Below are 18,580 nucleotides of genomic sequence, written 5' to 3'. Positions count from 1 at the left end.
TGTAGGTGCATGTGGGTCCCACCTCGAGGATCCCATTCTCAAACAGGTAACAGGAACGGCGGGGCCCATTTCTTATAAAAAGTCCTTGCATTGCATCCCTTCACGTCCTATTATTCCCTGCCAGTCACCGAAAGCGACGAACACGAACTACGAGGCCACGTGGACACATGACGTCATCTGGCACTCGGCGAAATGTAACGGCCTCAACAAAATTAAATATTTATTGAAAATGGATCTTTGGTGGCCGGGATATCTCCCGTGCCAGGGGAATGAACCCAACACGGTTTTGAGTCTACGCCCGCTTTTCAGGATCTCCACGTTCGCAACTGAAATACCATCTTGATTTTTGGTTCTGGTTAGACCCCATTAATCTCTTTCGATTTTGTCATCGCCCTTTTTTTTGGGAGGGCATCCCGTATCTTTTAATCTCGGATTTGGCGCAACAGTGTGGGCCGATTCCTACAGTCAAAACTGGAGATAAGACCGACGCATTCTTTGCCGGGTTCGTACACCAGGTGATAAAAACCCAAAACCCACTTTCTCATTTTGTCTGCAAACGGAGTTTATCAGGCGGTTTTCATATTTCGGAAGTACCTCTATCAGTTTTGCATAGAGATTACCACTCTTAAAATCTCAATTTCTGTATTTCTCTTGCTTGTAATTTTTTTTTTCACAGTTCGATTCATGGGGTAAGCCTGTTGGACGGACAAAATTGTGTACTGCGAGAGGCTCAGATCATTTTTTCATACACGGAGCGCCTGCTTGTTTAAGGTTGGATTTTGAATTTATGCCATTTGAACTAAATTTCTAGCGGTCTGTATATAAACAATGAATTATACAATGAATGGAATGTAAAGATGCTCTGGATGCTAATAAAAATTCGAATTTATCTTCGTATCTGAATTTATTGAAAGCATTGTAAACGCGTTCGTACATATGTGGGTAGTCTACATGTTCATCTGTGTGAAGTTATTTTGCTTCTGGTTGTGCCGTGAATAGCTGTTTGGGGTGTGTTTTCCTATTCAGGTATCCTCTATCTATTTATCGGGTTCATCCATGATACATCCAGAGTCATCTCCACTTAACCATGGCTTTACCATGAAATGTTTGAAGTTGCCACAACGGGGTTTTCATAAATCACATCCCCTTGTTGCCGACCTGGGGCAGCAATGAGCAAAATCTTTGACAGACAGACCCCGTTGGTAAAATGTTCACATGCACGTGGTTACGAGGACCACTAAGAAGTCATAAGCGGATAGACCGTGATGACCGAATTGTAAGATACATTGTAATTACTAAAAATCTGCAATCGTTGGGAGTTTCCTTTGTCCAACATTAGTTATGAAATATCCTTTTCTGGGATTAATCGCATGGAGCATTTAATATTCCAGCCATTCACTATGACTGATCTCCCAGGGGTCCATGTGTCACCTGCAGGACTTGCGCCCAATAACCAGCGCTGGCCAGGAAGGTTACCCATCCTAGTGAGACTTTGACTCAAGCATCCTTAACCATGGAGCTTCTCCACAATTATGGCTGCTTAGCTTGTTATCCATCTACCAGATTTGCAAAGCCTTAAGAAGCATAGTTCCATAAAAACCATTTACTCAAATTTCAAAGTACCTAATTTGTAAAACCCATCCTGGCCATCCATACTTAACAATGGATTTTTCTCCACAGTCTTGTCCACATATGTTCCTACCCCATTTGCAAAATCTTGTTAAGTATTTTAGCTTATGAACTATTCATTTAAATTTCAGATTGTTAAATTTTTAAGCCTCCTATGTGGACCTCCCAAGCCATGATGACAACATGGGTATTTAAAACACAGAGCTAGGCTTCAGCCCAGATCTTTGCCAACTCAAATTTAAAGTCAAAATCCTGTTGTCCATGAGAATTGAATGTGGTTTCTTTTGTAGATCATTGATTGTTAAGTGCTTCGATGTATGGCATTAAATCAGACCAAACACATATTTTGAGAAGAGAAAATATCCTCCGGTTCGATATGATTGAAAGATTCTCATAGTGGATCCTGAAATTTAAAGATATTTCCCATATCCCTTTCATACAGATTCTCAAACTGCAGGCTTTGAAAACTTTAGGAAGCTTAATTTTACAGTTAGCTGATGCAAGAAAAACTTTGTTAGTGCTTTAAGAGTTTGTACTGAAGATTGGTCTATGAAAGATCTTTCCCATATTCCATCCATACAGATTCTCAAAATGCAGGAAGCTTCATATTACAGTTAGCTGATGCGAGAAAGACTTTGTTAGTGCTTTAAGAGTTTGTACTGAATATTGGTCTATGAAAGATCTTTACCATATTCCATTCATACATATTCTCAAAGTGCAGACTTTGAAAATTTTTGGAAGCTTCATTTTACAGTTAGCTGATGAGAGAAAGACTCCGTTAGTGCTTTGAGAGTTTGTACTGAAGATTGATCTATGAGTATGTATTTGCTAGTTCCTTCTGATCTAAGAACAAATTTATTCCATGTTTCGGAAAGTAATATTTATCACAAGAAACACTTTATTGAAAAAGGATCAAGAGGTGTTAATTTTTGTCAGGTAACACCCATTTTTTGGTCGGAGTGGAATCACAATTCCTATGACTAGTCGTGTGAAACTCCCACTGGTCTACCAGTAAGAGTGCAGCCCAATTCCTTGTGGTCCACTGGTCTACCTGTAAGAGTGCAGCCCAATTCCTTGTGGTCCACTGGTCTACCAGTAAGAGCGCAGCCCAATTCCTTGTGGTGAGAAGTTTTTCTTTCAGGATATTGTTTTCTTCTTAATTACTTTTAAAATCTCCTTGATAGAATGATCTTAAAATCCGTAATTTCGTTTGTTTCCAGAAAGAACGTCCTTTTTAGTGTTGGTTGGTGTCAATTCTATTACATCTTTTGCTTTTCTTGGGGTGCATATCTTGATGTTTATCTCTATAAATATTTTTTGTAGGTAGTAGCTTTTTCCGTTGTCTTGAAGCTGAAAGAAATGAGCCAGAACACCATTCTGAAACAAAGATACACTCACTCAAATTACTTGGCCCAAGACAAGAATATCTTGTCTGTGGGTGATCTACATTTTAGTACTGAAGAGAGTCAGAATGAGTTGAGTAACTCTTGTCCTGAAGGTCCATACACATCATGCTTGAAAATGCAATTATCTGTATCGGAAGCCAATGCTGCTTTAGAAAATTTGGAAGAGAGTGAAGGGGAACAACAACCAGGAGCTGCAATAGAAGCAAAAGGGTCTAGTCATTTGCTTATTGATGAAGATGAAGAGGCTTTTGAAGTTGGACGTGATTATAAAGCAAAAATTAGCAAGTGGTACAGCACTGATGATGAGAATGATGGTAATAACATAGGGAATGGTGATACTGTCAGTTCTGGAATAATAGCAAGAGATTGTAATCCGCTTCTACCTGATGAGGATGCTGATGATGAAGATAATGACTCTCATGGTGATGATGATGATGAGGGTACTAACAGTGGTTGTGATGAATTCTCCGTTGATGAGAAATCTGAAAGTTCTGTCTTTGGTGGAGATTGTCACGAGTACAGTGACGACTGTGACAGTGATGTGGGTAGCATTAATCTTGATCACGTAACGAGTGATGTGGACAGCGATGTGGAAGATGAAAGCAGCAGCTTCATGACAAGGGGATGTGCAATTATTGGTCCCTCGTGCTCTCTGGAGGATGCTAATCATGACAAGGACACTGAAAGTATCTTCTTGAATGAGATCCAGAGTTTGAGTCGAGATTCCTTGCATGGAGAGTGTCAACAGTATTTAGATCCAGTACCACAATTTCGTGCTAGAATACAGTATAGAGTCCGTACAGTTTTGATCCATCCTCTTTTTGTGCTGGGAGGTCAAAGTGAATCTGCCTTTCTGAATATCTACAATAAAATATTTGGAAAGGATATTCTATCCGCTGGTTTTAGGTCAGTGACTGAACTCTGCCAAGCAATGCCACATGTTGTAAGTAGAAAAGGAATTGATGAACGAGGTGAGCTATGCTTGGTTGAGTCATCAAACAACCTTCGAGCAGTAGCCAGTATAAGATCAGGATTGAGGCGAATTGTGTACAATATATTGAAGTCTCATACTCAAGGCATGCCATCCCATAATTTTGAAGAAGAGTTCTATAATGAGACTGGAAAGACCCTGACTGATGTTCTTAAGGACCATGCTTATTCTATCCCAAGGGCAGAGTGCATGATACGCGATATGTTGGATATAGCATATCTTAGGTACTCAAAATCATCTCAAACAATAGTGCTTTGTAAAGACGCAGAGGATCCTTCCTTGACAGACGGACTGTTGATTGGAAGAACCACCAGCAATTGCATCAGTGTTAATGAGAATGCTTCTGGCGTTGGAGACAGTAACACCTGGGAAAGTAGAAGAATTGCAGGAAAAAATGCAGAATGTTCTTACTCCAAGACATCAACAAAGAAAATAGAAGGCATGTTTTCTTCTGTCCTTTTTAGCAATTAAATTAATTCATTGAAATTCGCTGCAGAATCCCTAGTTTGCTTTTCTTGTTTGTTGAATAAATTTCCTTATGAATTGCACATAGTGGAGCACAATTTGTGAAAAATGCACCAATGTGTTTGTTAATGGAGTTTAGGATTTCTTAGCAGCATTTTATTTTCTTCTGTTTATAACATTATGACCATTGCTGCTATGTAAATGTTGAGTACCATAGAAGTGTGTGTCTGTCGACATGTCTGTTTCTTTCATGCATGTCCGCTGGTTATAGGAATAACTAGTACAGGGAATATTATTTGCTTTATAGATTTTAGATGACTTTGAGTGGATGCAGTTTCATTTAAAAGATGCCAGATAGTTTCTTGTCCTACAAAACAAACATTTTTTTCTTATCTAATACTGAATTTTATTTTTGACTACGGTATATTTTATTTATTTGTTCTAGGCAATCGGTTGCTTGCAGATATTTCTAGTACGAGAATGCCTCCTGATAGTTTTAGTAATGGGCTGCTTCCTGATAGATCTGATGATGATGCTGTAAATTTCTGCATTGTTACTTATCAAGGTAGTAAGACCGAGGGATTTGAAACTTCACAAACTTCTGAAAATGGGGAAGAATCTATATCTTGTGGAGAGGACTACATTTTGCAAGTGAGGCTATGTTTGAGATTGTTGCTTGGATGCTGGAATTATGGAAAAGGAATAGAAGTTGGCAATTTGCAGGTCATCTATGAAAGAATATATGCAACCAAGTTAAATCTAAATGAACTAGGCTTTACATCAATTGAGGAGCTAGTGAACTGCTGGTCGAATATCACTTTATTACTGGACCAGAGGCCTGGCATTGTCTTCCTCCAGCCATCTGTTGAGAATAAGCGCATTGTGAAGACAGTTTGGACAGGACTGCGTGAAACTGTTTTCTCTGTACTATTGAGCAGTTTTCCTGATGGCATGGATGTTTACAGTTTTCTGCGGTCTCTTAATCAATCTTATTCTGGAAACTTGAGGGAAGTTCTGAAAAATAATGGCTACTTGACTGATGATATATCAGATATTGATACATTTTTCAGAGATGAACAACACAATCCCCACCTATATTGCTCAAAAGCTCTCCGGTTACTTTTTCAAGATATGTCAGATTTTGTGCGCCTTGGTTGTCAAGAAGATGGATCACTTGTTGTTAAATTGCGTGGTAAAGACTTTCCCGTGTTGGACTTACCAGATTGTGGTTTGGATGGTTTTACACCAGAGAAAATCTGGCCATATTATTTGTTTTCCGAAGAAGCTGCAACATCCATGGCTAGCCAGCAGCCACAGATTTTCTCTTTGAGTAAGAGAGTGAATATTACAAAAGCCCATTTTTATTCTACTAATTTTGAAAGAGAACACCATACATGTAGCAGTACCGAGTTATCCTTGCAAGTTTTGAAGCATCAATTCCGGTTGATTCTAGGTTCACCGTTATATTTGAATTGTGGCATTCCATGCCATCAACTCTCTTCCATATATGAGGAGAGGGTTGGGCATGCAATAATTTTAGCTGAGCATAAGGATATCAAATCACTTCTCTCTTTAATGCCTGAGGTTGTCAGTATAAACTCTATATCCGGTAAAGTTTTTCTTAAAAGAACTAATAAAAACAGTAGGATCCTTTCAGTTGTGAAGTCTGGGATTCGTCAAGTCCTATATTGGTCTTTACTAAAGAATCCTGGTGGCATTTGGGACCAACTAATTGAAGGATGGTATTCTGATTTCGATGGCAAATCACTTGTAACAACTCTTTCCAGGCATGGTTATAAGATTTCTAGAAAGTCATATCTGGCATCGATTTTGACTTTCCTGGATGACATGTATGATTTTGTTTGCCAACACCCCACAGAGAGTGGACTATATATTTTAATAGAGAATTCAGTGGATCCTACCTCAGCTGATGCTAGACTTCTTGGTATGTCACCATCAGATATTCAGTATGATCCATTGCGTGATCACTTACAATCTTTCTACAATGATGCTGACGGTTTTGGAAAGTACAGTACTGATTTTCTGGATCATCTTGCAAAGGATTTTGCTGTAAAGGTTAATGGTATCAGCGGTTCTGATAGTCATGTTGGGATTTTCGAACATGATCTGGAGCATTCAGCATCTAAGTCAGCTGTGATTCCAATAGTAAGACAGATGCTTGACATTTCCAATGCTGACAAGGAGGATGACAATGATCATGATAAAGAGGAAACTCAACCTGATTGTACAAGTTCAAATGCAAAAATCTCCAGCAATATATTTGAATTGGTTAGTGAAGATGACACAGTAGGTCATCGACAGATTAATGGATCAGAATGTAAGAAGTCCAAATTCTCTTCTGAGCTGGATCAATCAGCATCTTCTAGTTCTGATGAGGAGTTCAGAAAATTTTGCAGACCAAGGACTGCACGAAGGAACAATTTTGAATCATTAGGACTGAAGGTCAGAGCATATCCTTGAACAAGAGATGGCCTTCCACAATAGTCTTGTTTACTTGAAACTAAAGGTCAATTATTATGCTCCGCAGGCAATTACAAATTCCCTTTGGGCACCTTGTCTCTCCATTATACAAGCAATTAAACAGCCCAAAACATAAGTCTTTTATTGTATCCGCTGTAAAATCAATCATCTAATCTTTTACTTTAAATTCTTTCCCTTGAAAAAAATAAAGATTTGTGTTATTCTTACGTAACTACAAATGCTCAATGCAGTGATACTCTCTTATTGTCTGTAGTTTCATGGGCATTGAACAGAACCATGCTTTTATGAAATATGAATAGAACTTTAGATTCTGGTGATTGGTTTTTTGTTCTATATATGATTCTTTGCTGTTGGAGGGGCATCTCTCTCTCTCTCTCTCTACACACACACGTATATCTATATATTTTTATTTTTATTTTTCCCCCCAAAAAAACCTCTGGGGATCCCCCTCTCTTCCTTGGAATATCCAGATGGATGATGTGTGTGTGTAATCCCCCCAAAAAACCTTGGGGACCCACCCCTCCCCCTTCTTCCCTTGGAATATCCAGATGGAGGACAGCTCAACTGCCAGCCACAATGGAAGCTGGTAACCCACCAGGACCCAATCAGACTCAAGACTCAACAGGACTTGAACCAGAGATCTCATGGCAAACTCCACCTTCAAACAGTCCATTTAAACTAATTGAGGTAACCCATTGGACTTAATTAAATGGTTGTCACCTTTGATCCACTAAAGTGTGCATGGATCATGAAACCATTTAATAAAATTCTTCTAGGTGCAGCCACACATTTGATCACTACCTCGAGGTGACCTCATGATTCCAGGAAAAGTCCTATGGGAATTGAACCCGCCCATTAGTGGAAAATAAATTCCTTGCTGCTCACCATTGGATCTCTCTCTCTCTCTCTCTATATATATATATATATTTCCTCTTTGAGAACCTCTTTCTTGGAATCGGAATCAAGGGTTGAATTTACTTAGAATTCAACCGGGAATCAAATCCCTTTCTTGGAACCTCTTTTCTTAGAATCAGAATCTAGAATTGAATTTACATAGATTTTAATCGGGAATCAAATGAAAATTTGACTAAAAATATCATGCTTGTGATTGAGTAGAGTTATGAAATTTGCTAGGTCATTTTGATTCTCATGGGTCAAAATATCTTGTAGGGAGTTATAATTACATATTTTTGTTAATTTGTTTCTGATGGTTTTGTACTTTAGGCAGTCTAGGAGAAAGTATAATGTCACTGCAAATGCTCCATGCAGTGATATTCTTTTATCTTCTTTAGTTTCATGGCCATTGAAGAGAACTATACTTCTAAGAAATTTGAATAGAACTTTCAATTCTTGTGACTTGGCCTTTTGTGTTGTATATGATTCTTTGTTGATTGACACTCACTCTTTCTTAGAATCGGAATCTAATAAAAAAATAACCAAAATTATTGAAGTTTTCAACCTTCATGCTTGCGATTGAGTAGAGTTATGAAGTTTGCTAGTTCATTTTGATTTTCATCGGTCAAGATGTCTTGTAGAGAGTCCTAACTACAAAAAATTGTTTATTTGTTTCTAATGGGTTCATACATTAGGGCCTAGGCAATTTAGGAGGAAGTAAATTTTTTTTTTTCATCTTCAATGGCTTGTGTTTCTACAGATTTATGCAGGTTCTTTCTTCTCAAGGGGTTTGTGTTGTGTCCATCATCCTGTTTCACTATGCAGATCATGCAGGCTTGCCATAATTTTTGCAATATTTTTTTTCCTTTTGCATCCTTTGCAAATTTTGCTAAGCAATTCTGGTTGTGTAGCTTAGTATTATTTCTTTCTTTGTAGTGAAGAAGTTTCTTTTTGTGACTTACAGCGTCATGATTCTGTGGCTTTTCTTTGATTATATTTTCTTTTAATCTTTGATGTTATTGATGTTTTTGATTTGAGTGGTGTACATATATACACACATTGCTAGGCATGCATGGTATTTGTTTACGTACGATGTGTACACAGAACACCATGTGGGATGTGTAGTCTAAGTTTTCCCTAAATTCTAAATCTTCTAAAAACGTCTTGCTGTGTTCCACACCTAAGAAACACAAATTCAAATGTCATATATGATCAACTGTTTGTTTAGATAGAATCTCTTATTGATTAATGATATAAATGTATGTAATTCTCTATGCACTGGCCAGGTTTAGCAGGTTTTTTTTGTTATTGCTTTTGTTAGATCCACTGCAGAATATCAGGGGTGAAAGCTTGAAATTAGACATCACATGACCTCTACTCCTGTTAGAACTGGACTACTGTAGCATAGTTCCCTTGGTGCATTGTGTCCCTCTTCTTTCTGAAAACAGAAATAATAGGGCTGAGCTGACATCCCTTATTGCAAGGTTGTTGTGACAAAAGTCTGAGTTCTTCTTCCTTGAAAATAAATCATCCCCAGGCTAGCCTACTATTAGGGCAGAGAAATTCACAGATGTTACCATTTTCATATTTAATATGCAAAGATGCATTTTACAATAATGCTTTCTTAATTAGGTCACTATTTTAGTCTTTGTCATTATTTTGATTTCATACTTTGACTGACTTTTCTCTTTTAGCCATTTTCAATATTTTGAATCGGTAATTTCTTGACTGACCCTTCTAGAGCTGGGTCTCTTATAGAGGCTTCAAGACAATGGTGAGGTTCAGGGTGGACTCTTACAATCTCAAAGATGTCAATAGGGTATTTGACTCCATTTACCATTTTGTTGATGTAAAGGAAGATAGAGTGGTCTAAAAGGTTGATATGGTTTTGAGCAAAATATTGATTACCTTAATATGCCAATATCTCTATTTCAGGGTGGTTAACAACATTTAACTTTTTGTTGTTTTGGAGGAAGATATAGTGATCTAAAAAGTGATATGATTTTGAAGAAACAATTAATTACCTTAATATGCCATACACATTATTTAAAGAGCTTATAAAATTAAGAGAACTTGAGAGATTGGCCATGGGCGGTTGAGACTTAAGAAGCACAAAGATAATTGACTTAACGAAACTTTATTACAAGGAAAAATGGATGCTTGGCCCAAACTAAGTGTAATGTTTCAAGGAATTCTCAAAATGTTTATCCATTTAAACATATTTATTATTTATTATTTAAAATCTCTAAATGCTTAGTTTTCAATGCATATAGAGACACTACTTTCTAAACATCAAATTTCCCATACATGTCCATTTCAATAATGATTTCTTGGTTTGTTATTAATATATTATTTTATTAAGTGCTTAATAGATTCTCTCACCATGGATTATGGAGCAAGCCCGCTTCACGAAGGCTTCATCAATCAATGTGGCTTCCTTATATGGTTCATCATAGTAAATTCATAGATGTTTGTTTTTTTTGTTTTTAACCACGTGGTGAAGGACAAATTCATAAATGTTTGTTAGGTTCATTTTTCCTTTTTTGGGCCTGGCTCTATTATATAGGTCTTCGTTAATATTTTTAAAGCAACCATAAAAATTCCATTCCATATCGGGTTGTTGAACTAGAGTCGTTGTTATCTTGGTGCATTCCCATCGAGTATTACCGATGGTTTGCCCTGGATATAATCACCATTATATCCATTTAGGCCCTCCTTATTAGTATTTTTTCTTAGCAACCATTGGCTTGCTAGTTTGAGATATGAGCGAGTCTCATTAAGCTTATGTTGGTGACATTTGATGGTGCTAACATCAAGCACTTGTCTTTCATGATCAAACCAAGTCATGGGAGTTTGGCTATATCAATTATTTGAGGTGACTAGAGGGTTCCTATGTTTCGATGGCCCAATGTTAAGGGAATTGATCAATGATAGTACCAGTTTTCTACCATCAAACCATATTCTCTCACTACCATTAAACCATATTTTCAATTTGCTAAAAAGGTGTACTTAGATGACCTTATCATTCCAAGCCCTTTCTATTTCTTTTTATGAATATTTATCTAAAAGAATTAGGTCATCCCATTACCATACTTCTAATGTTTGGATGGTCTAATCCCTAAACTTTAATGAAAATGGCTTAGTATGAACACTTCTATTAGTGTAGTTTTCAAGAGTTTCTATGATGATGTGGCACATTAACATGTCTCCTACACATGTTAGATGATTATTGGTTATCAATGACAAGTCGAGTCATGATATGACATGTTGACACTTCCATAAGACATGTTTCATGGTGGTTGGCTACAATTGTTGGGTCAGAGAGTAATGTGGCACATGTGATGTGTTCGTGAAGGGTGTCACCCTATTGATAAGTGAATAAACTTAGTATATTCTATACTTGAGACCTCCATCCCTAATAATTAGGATGGACTTCCCTCTTCTAGAAAAATACTAAGTATGAAGAGTGTTTCATTTCTTAATCAATCAAGGAAACATTGAACAAGTATAGTCATTCATGAGTAAAGGAGGGGAAAGTGATACCTGAGTAACATGGCTTGACTTCACTTTTCAAGATACTATTCAAGTATAGAAATTCTCTTAAGGAATATGAGACTATGGGTTGGTCAAAGGATCACGCTGTCTTCATTAAATTTAACACCTATTTTCTATCCTTGAGTACCCTAATACCTTGATAATTGCAACAATGTAGAAATTGGCTAGGGATTGAAGGGGGTGTTTCTTATGCCTTGAGTATCCTAATACTTTGATAAGTCAACAATGTAAAAATTGGCCAAGCATGGATGTGGTTGATTCCTTATGCATATGATTCAAATTGGATCATTATATTGTTTGACATCCATCTCAATGCTTTCAGAGTGGAAAAAGTGGAGGAATAAGCTCATGAGACCATTTTTTATTAGCGCGACCTAGTTAGGCAAAACATGGTCTGAAACCTTCCAAGAGCATTTTGAGGCATCAAACGACATTTTTTTGGGGGTAAAACTTTGTCTTTTTAGCACAATACATTTTCATGTTATGCTACACACAAAGACCTTTCCAATGACGCAAGAAGCACGTCAATCTGAGTCTTTATGCGAAAATTATGCCACTCAGAAGTTGACCTTCATGTTTTCAACACCATAGTTCAAGAGGGTGTCGTGTCAACCCCCATTATTCATGGAAAATGGGTTTCCCTGTGATTATGATGTAAAAGACTCTAAAAGAGTCTATATTGTAACTTTGATTAAGAGTTGATGTGGTCAAACTTAACCACTAGTAGGTTATCAGATTGTGTTATAACCAGAGCACTAAGAGGAAAAGGGATATCATTCTTTTGAGTACATTTGTTTCACAATTGAACAAAATTAGCCAAGAGGGATAGGTGGTAGAACACACAAAGAGGATTTGTGCACTGTAGCAGCCCACAGGCCACAAGGCATACTTTTTTGTACTCGCAGCCATATTTCCAGACAAAGAAGGAGATAAGAGCAACCTCACCTTCCAACTGGATTTTTCTCCCGAAAGGGTTTCCTGGAGCAAATATTGTGTCATATGTGTGAGTGAAATTTTACGTTTTTGTTATCTATTTTCTGCATAATATTCATTCACATACATATACTATTAACAATAAATCTACATATCCATAAATCTAATAAAATTTCAATAGTGTAGAATTTCAAATTTTAAGCATAATATTATAAAATATGTTGTGACCAACTATCCAGTGGAATATCCACGACACTTTATAGATCATTTTGGTATTATAACAGTTTTTTTTGGGTATTTTGTGGAGATTTGCAAGGGATCTAGATCAACGAGGTTGAAGATCGTAAAACCCTAATCATGGCTGACAAATCTATGAATGACTTTCATGATCTTGTAGAGGTGAGGTTTTCGTGGTTGGAACAACATGTCACAGATATAAATGGCAATGTAAACCTCCTCACGGCAGCCCTGAGCAATAAGCTTGAGATATTTGGAAAAGATGGGGGTTCAAATGCAGAGGACAAATCAAAAGGGGGAATGAAAGATCAATAAGAAACGAAGAACCAACGAAAGAAATACCCCGGAAAAGATCAACCTAGTTCGAGTGTCATGAACCAATCACATTCCCTATTTAAAATGGAATCAAAGGTCAATATCAAACCATATACCATGGTGATATCGATGCTATGAAGTTGAATAACTAGTTGCAGTAACTGGAAGTGAATTTCAACGTCCATCAAATTGAGAAAGGACAAAAGATCTCATTTGTGCAGTTGAAATTAGAGGGCCATGCCGTGACTTGGTGGGAGAGCCACATAGAGACCCCGAGGTTGGAGGGAGAGCCACTAGTGACTAAGTGGGAGGACTTCAAAACCCCCATTAAGCCACAATTTTACCCTATTGGCTATGTAGAGCACTAGTAGATATGGTGGCACTACTTTAGGCAAAAGCTAGGGCAAAGCATGCAAAAGTACACCATAAAGTTAAAAAAGATGGCAATAATGCTTGGTATTTTCCCAAAGAACGTAAATGTACTCAAGTATTTAGGGGGTCTACACTGCCATTTGCGGGAGCAATTGATGTTGTTCAAACCCAAATTAGTGGACGAGGCTTGTGTACAAGCATAGTGCTTGGAGAACATAGGCTTGAAGAGAGCACAATTAAGTGGATTGGAGCCGAAGGAGCAACATGATGCTTCTAAGGAGAAAAAGAAATATAAAGGGGGGAAATATAAAAAGACGGTGGCCGCAACACACCAGTACAAAGATCCCAACAACCATTGCAACCATTGCAACATTTACAACCATACAAAGGAGAAGTGTTGGAACTTGCATCCAGAGCTAAACCCGAAGAACAAAAAGAAATATAATAGGAAGAAGAATCACATGGCTATAGATTCAAGCAACCAAATTGAAATAAACTCAACTGTGGATGAAAAGATTGTTTGTACATCAGTGCAGAAGGAGGTGAATTTGAGTAGCCTTTAGCAACAAGAAGCATTTGAGAAATTTTGACGTCTAAAATAGGCCTCAAAACAAAAATGTACAACAAAATTCAACTTTATAAGACCCAATAAGATTCAATATGATGATGTCAACCATGGGTGATTATTCAACGTTTTCGAAGTAAAAAGGTGAAACAAATAAAGATAAAAATAAAAAAACTATTTTTTCAACTTATCTCCCCACAATTTTACTCAAAATTTGAGCAAGAGAACTCGTTGGATGCGACGTTTAATTTTTCATCGAAAGAGTACCCATGTTGCATACTTTCGATGGACCCTACTACACAGAAAATGTGACTACAATCATGCTTTTCACATTTTTCGTGTAGTAGGGTCCATCGAAAGTATGCACATTTTTCGTGTAGCAAAGTCCATCGAAAGTATGCAACATGGGGACTCATTGAATGCAAAATTAAATTCCAAATCCAGCCAATGCTCCCACTCAAAATTTGAGTAAAATCATGGAAATATAAGTTGAAAATATATATATTTTTTCTTGCAAAACATGATGAGGTAATCTAATCTTATTTGATTATTTCCACTATTATTTTGTAAGATTTCTTAGGAGGCCCATTTTAGACCTCAAAATTTCTATAATGAGAAAGAAATGACCAAAATCTTCCATATAAAGATACAAGAATCAAGAAGACAGGTCGATGCTCTCTTTAACTCAAGATCACAAAGGAATCTCATTGCAGCATAGATGGTCAAGGAGTTGGTTTGGAAGTTCATCATCATCCAAACCCATATCCACTAGGATGGGTAAATAAGGATGCAGACTTGAAGATAAAAAAACAGTGGAAAATTAGATTTGCTATCAGTGTTGATTTTATTGATGAAGTGGATCTAGATGTGGTTCCCCTTGATGTATGTGGATTCATGTTTGGGAGTCCCAACATGTACATGCGAGATAAAATATTCATGCAGAGAGCCAACCAGTACCGGTTTGTTAAGGATGGAAAATCGTTCATCATCAATGCACACAAAGGAATCTCAAGATCACAGAGGAATCTCATTGCAACATAGATGGTCAAGGAGTTGGTTTGGAAGTTCGTGATCATCCAAACCCATATCCACTGGGATGGGTAAATAACGATGCAGACTTGAAGGTAACAAAACAGTGGAAAATTAGATTTGCTATCAGTGTTGATTTTATTGATGAAGTGGATCTAGATGTGGTTCCCCTTGATGTATGTGGATTCATGTTTGGGATTCCCAACATGTACATGTGAGATAAAATATTCATGCAGAGAGCCAACCAGTACCGGTTTGTTAAGGATGAAAAATTGTTCATCATCAATGCACACAAAGGAAAGTCAAAAATTTCGCCGGTATGCACTAACCAAGCCAAGAAATTGACCAGTTCCAGCAAAAAGTATGCTTTATTGTTTTAAAGAGAAAGTTAGTCTGTAGAGGAGTCAGTAAGAGGCAAGGCATCCCTATAGGGGTGTACTAAGAAACAAAAACAACTAGAGGAGTTGTTGCAGGTATACATGGATGTGTTATGCCTAAAGGGTTACCACCTAAGAGAGAAGAGGAGCATTAGATCTAGCTATTATCGGACCCCCCATTGCTAAACATTGGGTTGTATAGGCAGTGTGTTATAGAAGTAAGTGAGGTGAAGAAAAAATTGCAGTAACAATTGGAGTAAGGTGTCATTCGACAAAGTACATCACCATGTGGGTCACCCATCATCATTGTGTCAAAGAAGCATGAGACTTGGTGAATGTGTATAGATTACAGGGTGTTGAACAAAATCATGCTCAAGAATGGATACCCCTTGCTCAGGATAGATGATCTATTGGATTAGTTGCGACAAGAAAAATAATTCACTAAGCTTGACTTAAAGTCTGGATATCACCAGGGTTGAGTCAAAGAAGAAGATACCTGTAAGACCACCTTCAAAACCAAGCAAGATTTGTATGAGTGGTTAGTCATGCCATTTGGCCTATGCAATGCACCAACTACGTTTATGAGATTAATGAATGATATATTGGTATACAGTGCTACTTGGGAGGAACACGTCTCACATTTGACACAGGTGTTGGATACATTAAAGAACCACCTGCTGCTAGCGAATCAAGAAGTGTGATTTTGCACGACAATCTTGTCCTGAGGATGAACCACATTAGTTGGTTCGAAACGTCGACCAAATCCTAACAATGTGATTAATCCAAAATACTTATATCTACAACCTTTGGTGTCTCTGGGATATGTGATAAGTGGAGGAGAGTTGAAGATAGAGCTTACCAAGATGGAGGTCATCCTGAAATTAATGGTGTTTATTAATGTTTATGAGGTAAGGAGTTTAATTGGGGCAACATAGTACCTAAGGAAATTCTAGCCTCATTTTCAGTGGCAGTGACACCGCTCCATGCCATAACAACAAGTGGAAAGTGTTTCTAGTGGGGAAAGGGTCAGTAGAGGGATTTCGAGGAGCTAAAGAAGAAAATCAATCAAGCCCCAGTGTTGGCATTACTAGACTTGCAACAATCCTTTGAAGTGGAGACATATGCAATTGGGTATGTTATGGGAGTGACCTTTATGCAGGGAGGAAGACCTATATGTTACCATTATGAAGTATTTCATGTAGAATTTCCACAAAATTCTGATCCATTGTTATGAACAATTTGAAAACTAATTTTTTTTTTTCACACATGCACAAAATTTCTCTACCAAATAACAGTGGAATATAACATAAATAATTTCACACAATAAAAAGCAAATTTTTTAAGGAACCTAACAGGGAAAACCCTCGCTTGCTTGAGAATTTTATTGAAGAAAAATAGGCTACAAATCTCTTACAAAATCCAATTGTTTCAATGTAGGTTTTAACCCCATACAGAAATTACCTGCATACGAATTCTAGAACACGGAAAATAAATAATGCGAGAGCAGAACACATAAAACACATATACAGAGATTTTCCCCTAGATCCCAAAATCGGGACTACCGGCTTGATTTTTCATTATGTTCCTTTCAATGTTACAATACATATTTATACATGCCGAAGCATCTAATACCATGGACCGAAAACCATTGCGTCCAAAAAACATGTGCGAAAATCATGCACAAAACCATAGGTGGGTCCGCCCAACCTAACATATGGTCCAAAACCAAAATTTTGTGCGAAAATCATGCACAAAACTATAGGTGGGTTCGCCCAACCTCACATAAGGCCCAAAACCAAAATTTTCCAGGGCGCTGCCCCAGACCCCATAAAGTGGGGTTACAGGTGCCCTTCAAACCCCCTGTTAACTACGTGGAAAGAATATAACACAACCCAACATTCTCCCACTTGTTGTTTTCTTTCCACATGGGGCCATAAGAGAGCTTAGTCATTTTCCCAGCCCTGAAATGCCCATTGTCTCTCTACACCAAGAGAACTTCTCAGAGCTCACAGATTTTGTCAATGCATCTACAGTATTCTTCAAAGTGTCAACCTTTACCAGCAACACTTTTTTGTCTTCTATCATATCCCTCACAAAGTGATACTGAACATCAATGTTCTTTGTCTTTGAATGATATGCAAGGTTCTTTGCCAAGAAAATTGCAGTTTGACTGTCACAGTCTATCCTTATAGCTTCCTGTACTAACCCCATACTTGAACACAATATTTGCAACCAAACTGCTTCCTTGCTTGCTTGAGTGGTTGCCATGTATTTTGTCTCTGTAGTTGATAGTGCCATAATAGATTGTTTCTTACTCATCCAACTGGCTGCACCTCCAAATAGGTTAAACACATACCCACTTGTAGATCTTCTCTGATCCAGATCTCTAGCCTAGTCTGCATCAACAAAGCCATGAATATCCAATACTCTGTCCAATCCTGGTCTTCCTTGGTAGCACAAACCATAATCACTAGTGCCACGCAAATACCTGAAAACCCACTTCACTGCTGTCCAATGCTCCTTTCCTGGTTTTGACATAAACCTGCTCAATACTCCCATTGCATGTGCAATGTCTGGTCTAGTACAAACCATTGAATACATCAGGCTACCGACTGCACTTGCATATGGAACATGGGACATGTCCTCTTCCTCTTCTTCTGTCTTGGGACACTGTTCAGCAGATAACCTCACACCTACAGGAATAGGGACCTTCACCGGTTTACTATCCTGCATATTAAACCTTTGCAATATTGTTTCGACATACTTTCCCTGGTTTAACCAGAGCTTCCTCTTCACCCGATCCCTTTTAATTTCTATGCCCAAAATATAGTTTGCAGCACCAAGATTTTTCATGTCGAATTTGGAGGACAATTGGGTCTTCAAATCCTGGATAACTTCTTTGTCATTTCCAACCAACAACATATCATCCACATACAAGACCAGATAAATAACATGGTCACCAATTAATTTAAAATACACACAGTGATCTTCTTTGCTTCTGGTGAAGCCAAGTCCCCGTATAAATGTATCAGATTTCTGATACCACATCCTTGGTGACTGTTTTAACCCATACATAGACTTCTTTAATCTGCATACCAGTTCTTTCTTACCATTCACCACAAAGCTTTCAGGTTTCTTCATGTAGATTTCCTCTGCCAAATCCCCGTGAAAAAATGTTGTCTTCACATCCATCTGTTCTACCTCAAAATCAAAAGCAGCAGCAACAGATAAAAGTAATCTAATAGAAGTTACTTTGGCAATAGGAGAAAAAATATCACCAAAATCAATTCCTAGCACCTGGGAATAACCT

General features: G+C 37.7%; 1 protein-coding gene and 1 long non-coding RNA gene across 3 annotated transcripts; both read left to right on the top strand.

Moving 5' to 3' along the window:
• The first annotated feature begins 242 nt into the window (after window positions 1-242).
• On the top strand, window positions 243-2,932 carry LOC149150246 (uncharacterized). Its single transcript, XR_016262219.1, has 3 exons — window positions 243-515; window positions 677-771; window positions 2,566-2,932. It is a non-coding gene; the product is annotated as an uncharacterized LOC149150246 (long non-coding RNA).
• Window positions 2,933-2,949: 17 nt separating this feature from the next.
• LOC149150245 (uncharacterized) lies at window positions 2,950-7,310 on the top strand. Of its 2 annotated transcripts, none has more exons than XM_089438012.1 (2): window positions 2,950-4,465; window positions 4,955-7,310. In XM_089438012.1, the coding sequence occupies exons 1-2, from the start codon at window positions 2,989-2,991 to the stop codon at window positions 6,970-6,972; spliced, it is 3,495 nt and encodes a 1,164-aa protein (XP_089294138.1). In that variant the 5' UTR covers window positions 2,950-2,988; the 3' UTR covers window positions 6,973-7,310. The 2 variants fall into 2 exon arrangements, with proteins under 2 accessions (XP_089294138.1, XP_089294137.1); XM_089438011.1 differs by having other exon boundaries at window positions 4,937-7,310.
• Window positions 7,311-18,580: the final 11,270 nt, after the last annotated feature.

This window comes from Pinus tabuliformis, chromosome 9 (assembly GCF_031772625.1).
Source record: "Pinus tabuliformis cultivar Carrire ecotype Pingquan chromosome 9, CPIR1, whole genome shotgun sequence".
NCBI classification, from domain to species: Eukaryota; Viridiplantae; Streptophyta; class Pinopsida; order Pinales; family Pinaceae; genus Pinus; species Pinus tabuliformis.
This window is presented reverse-complemented; position numbering and strand designations above follow the sequence as displayed.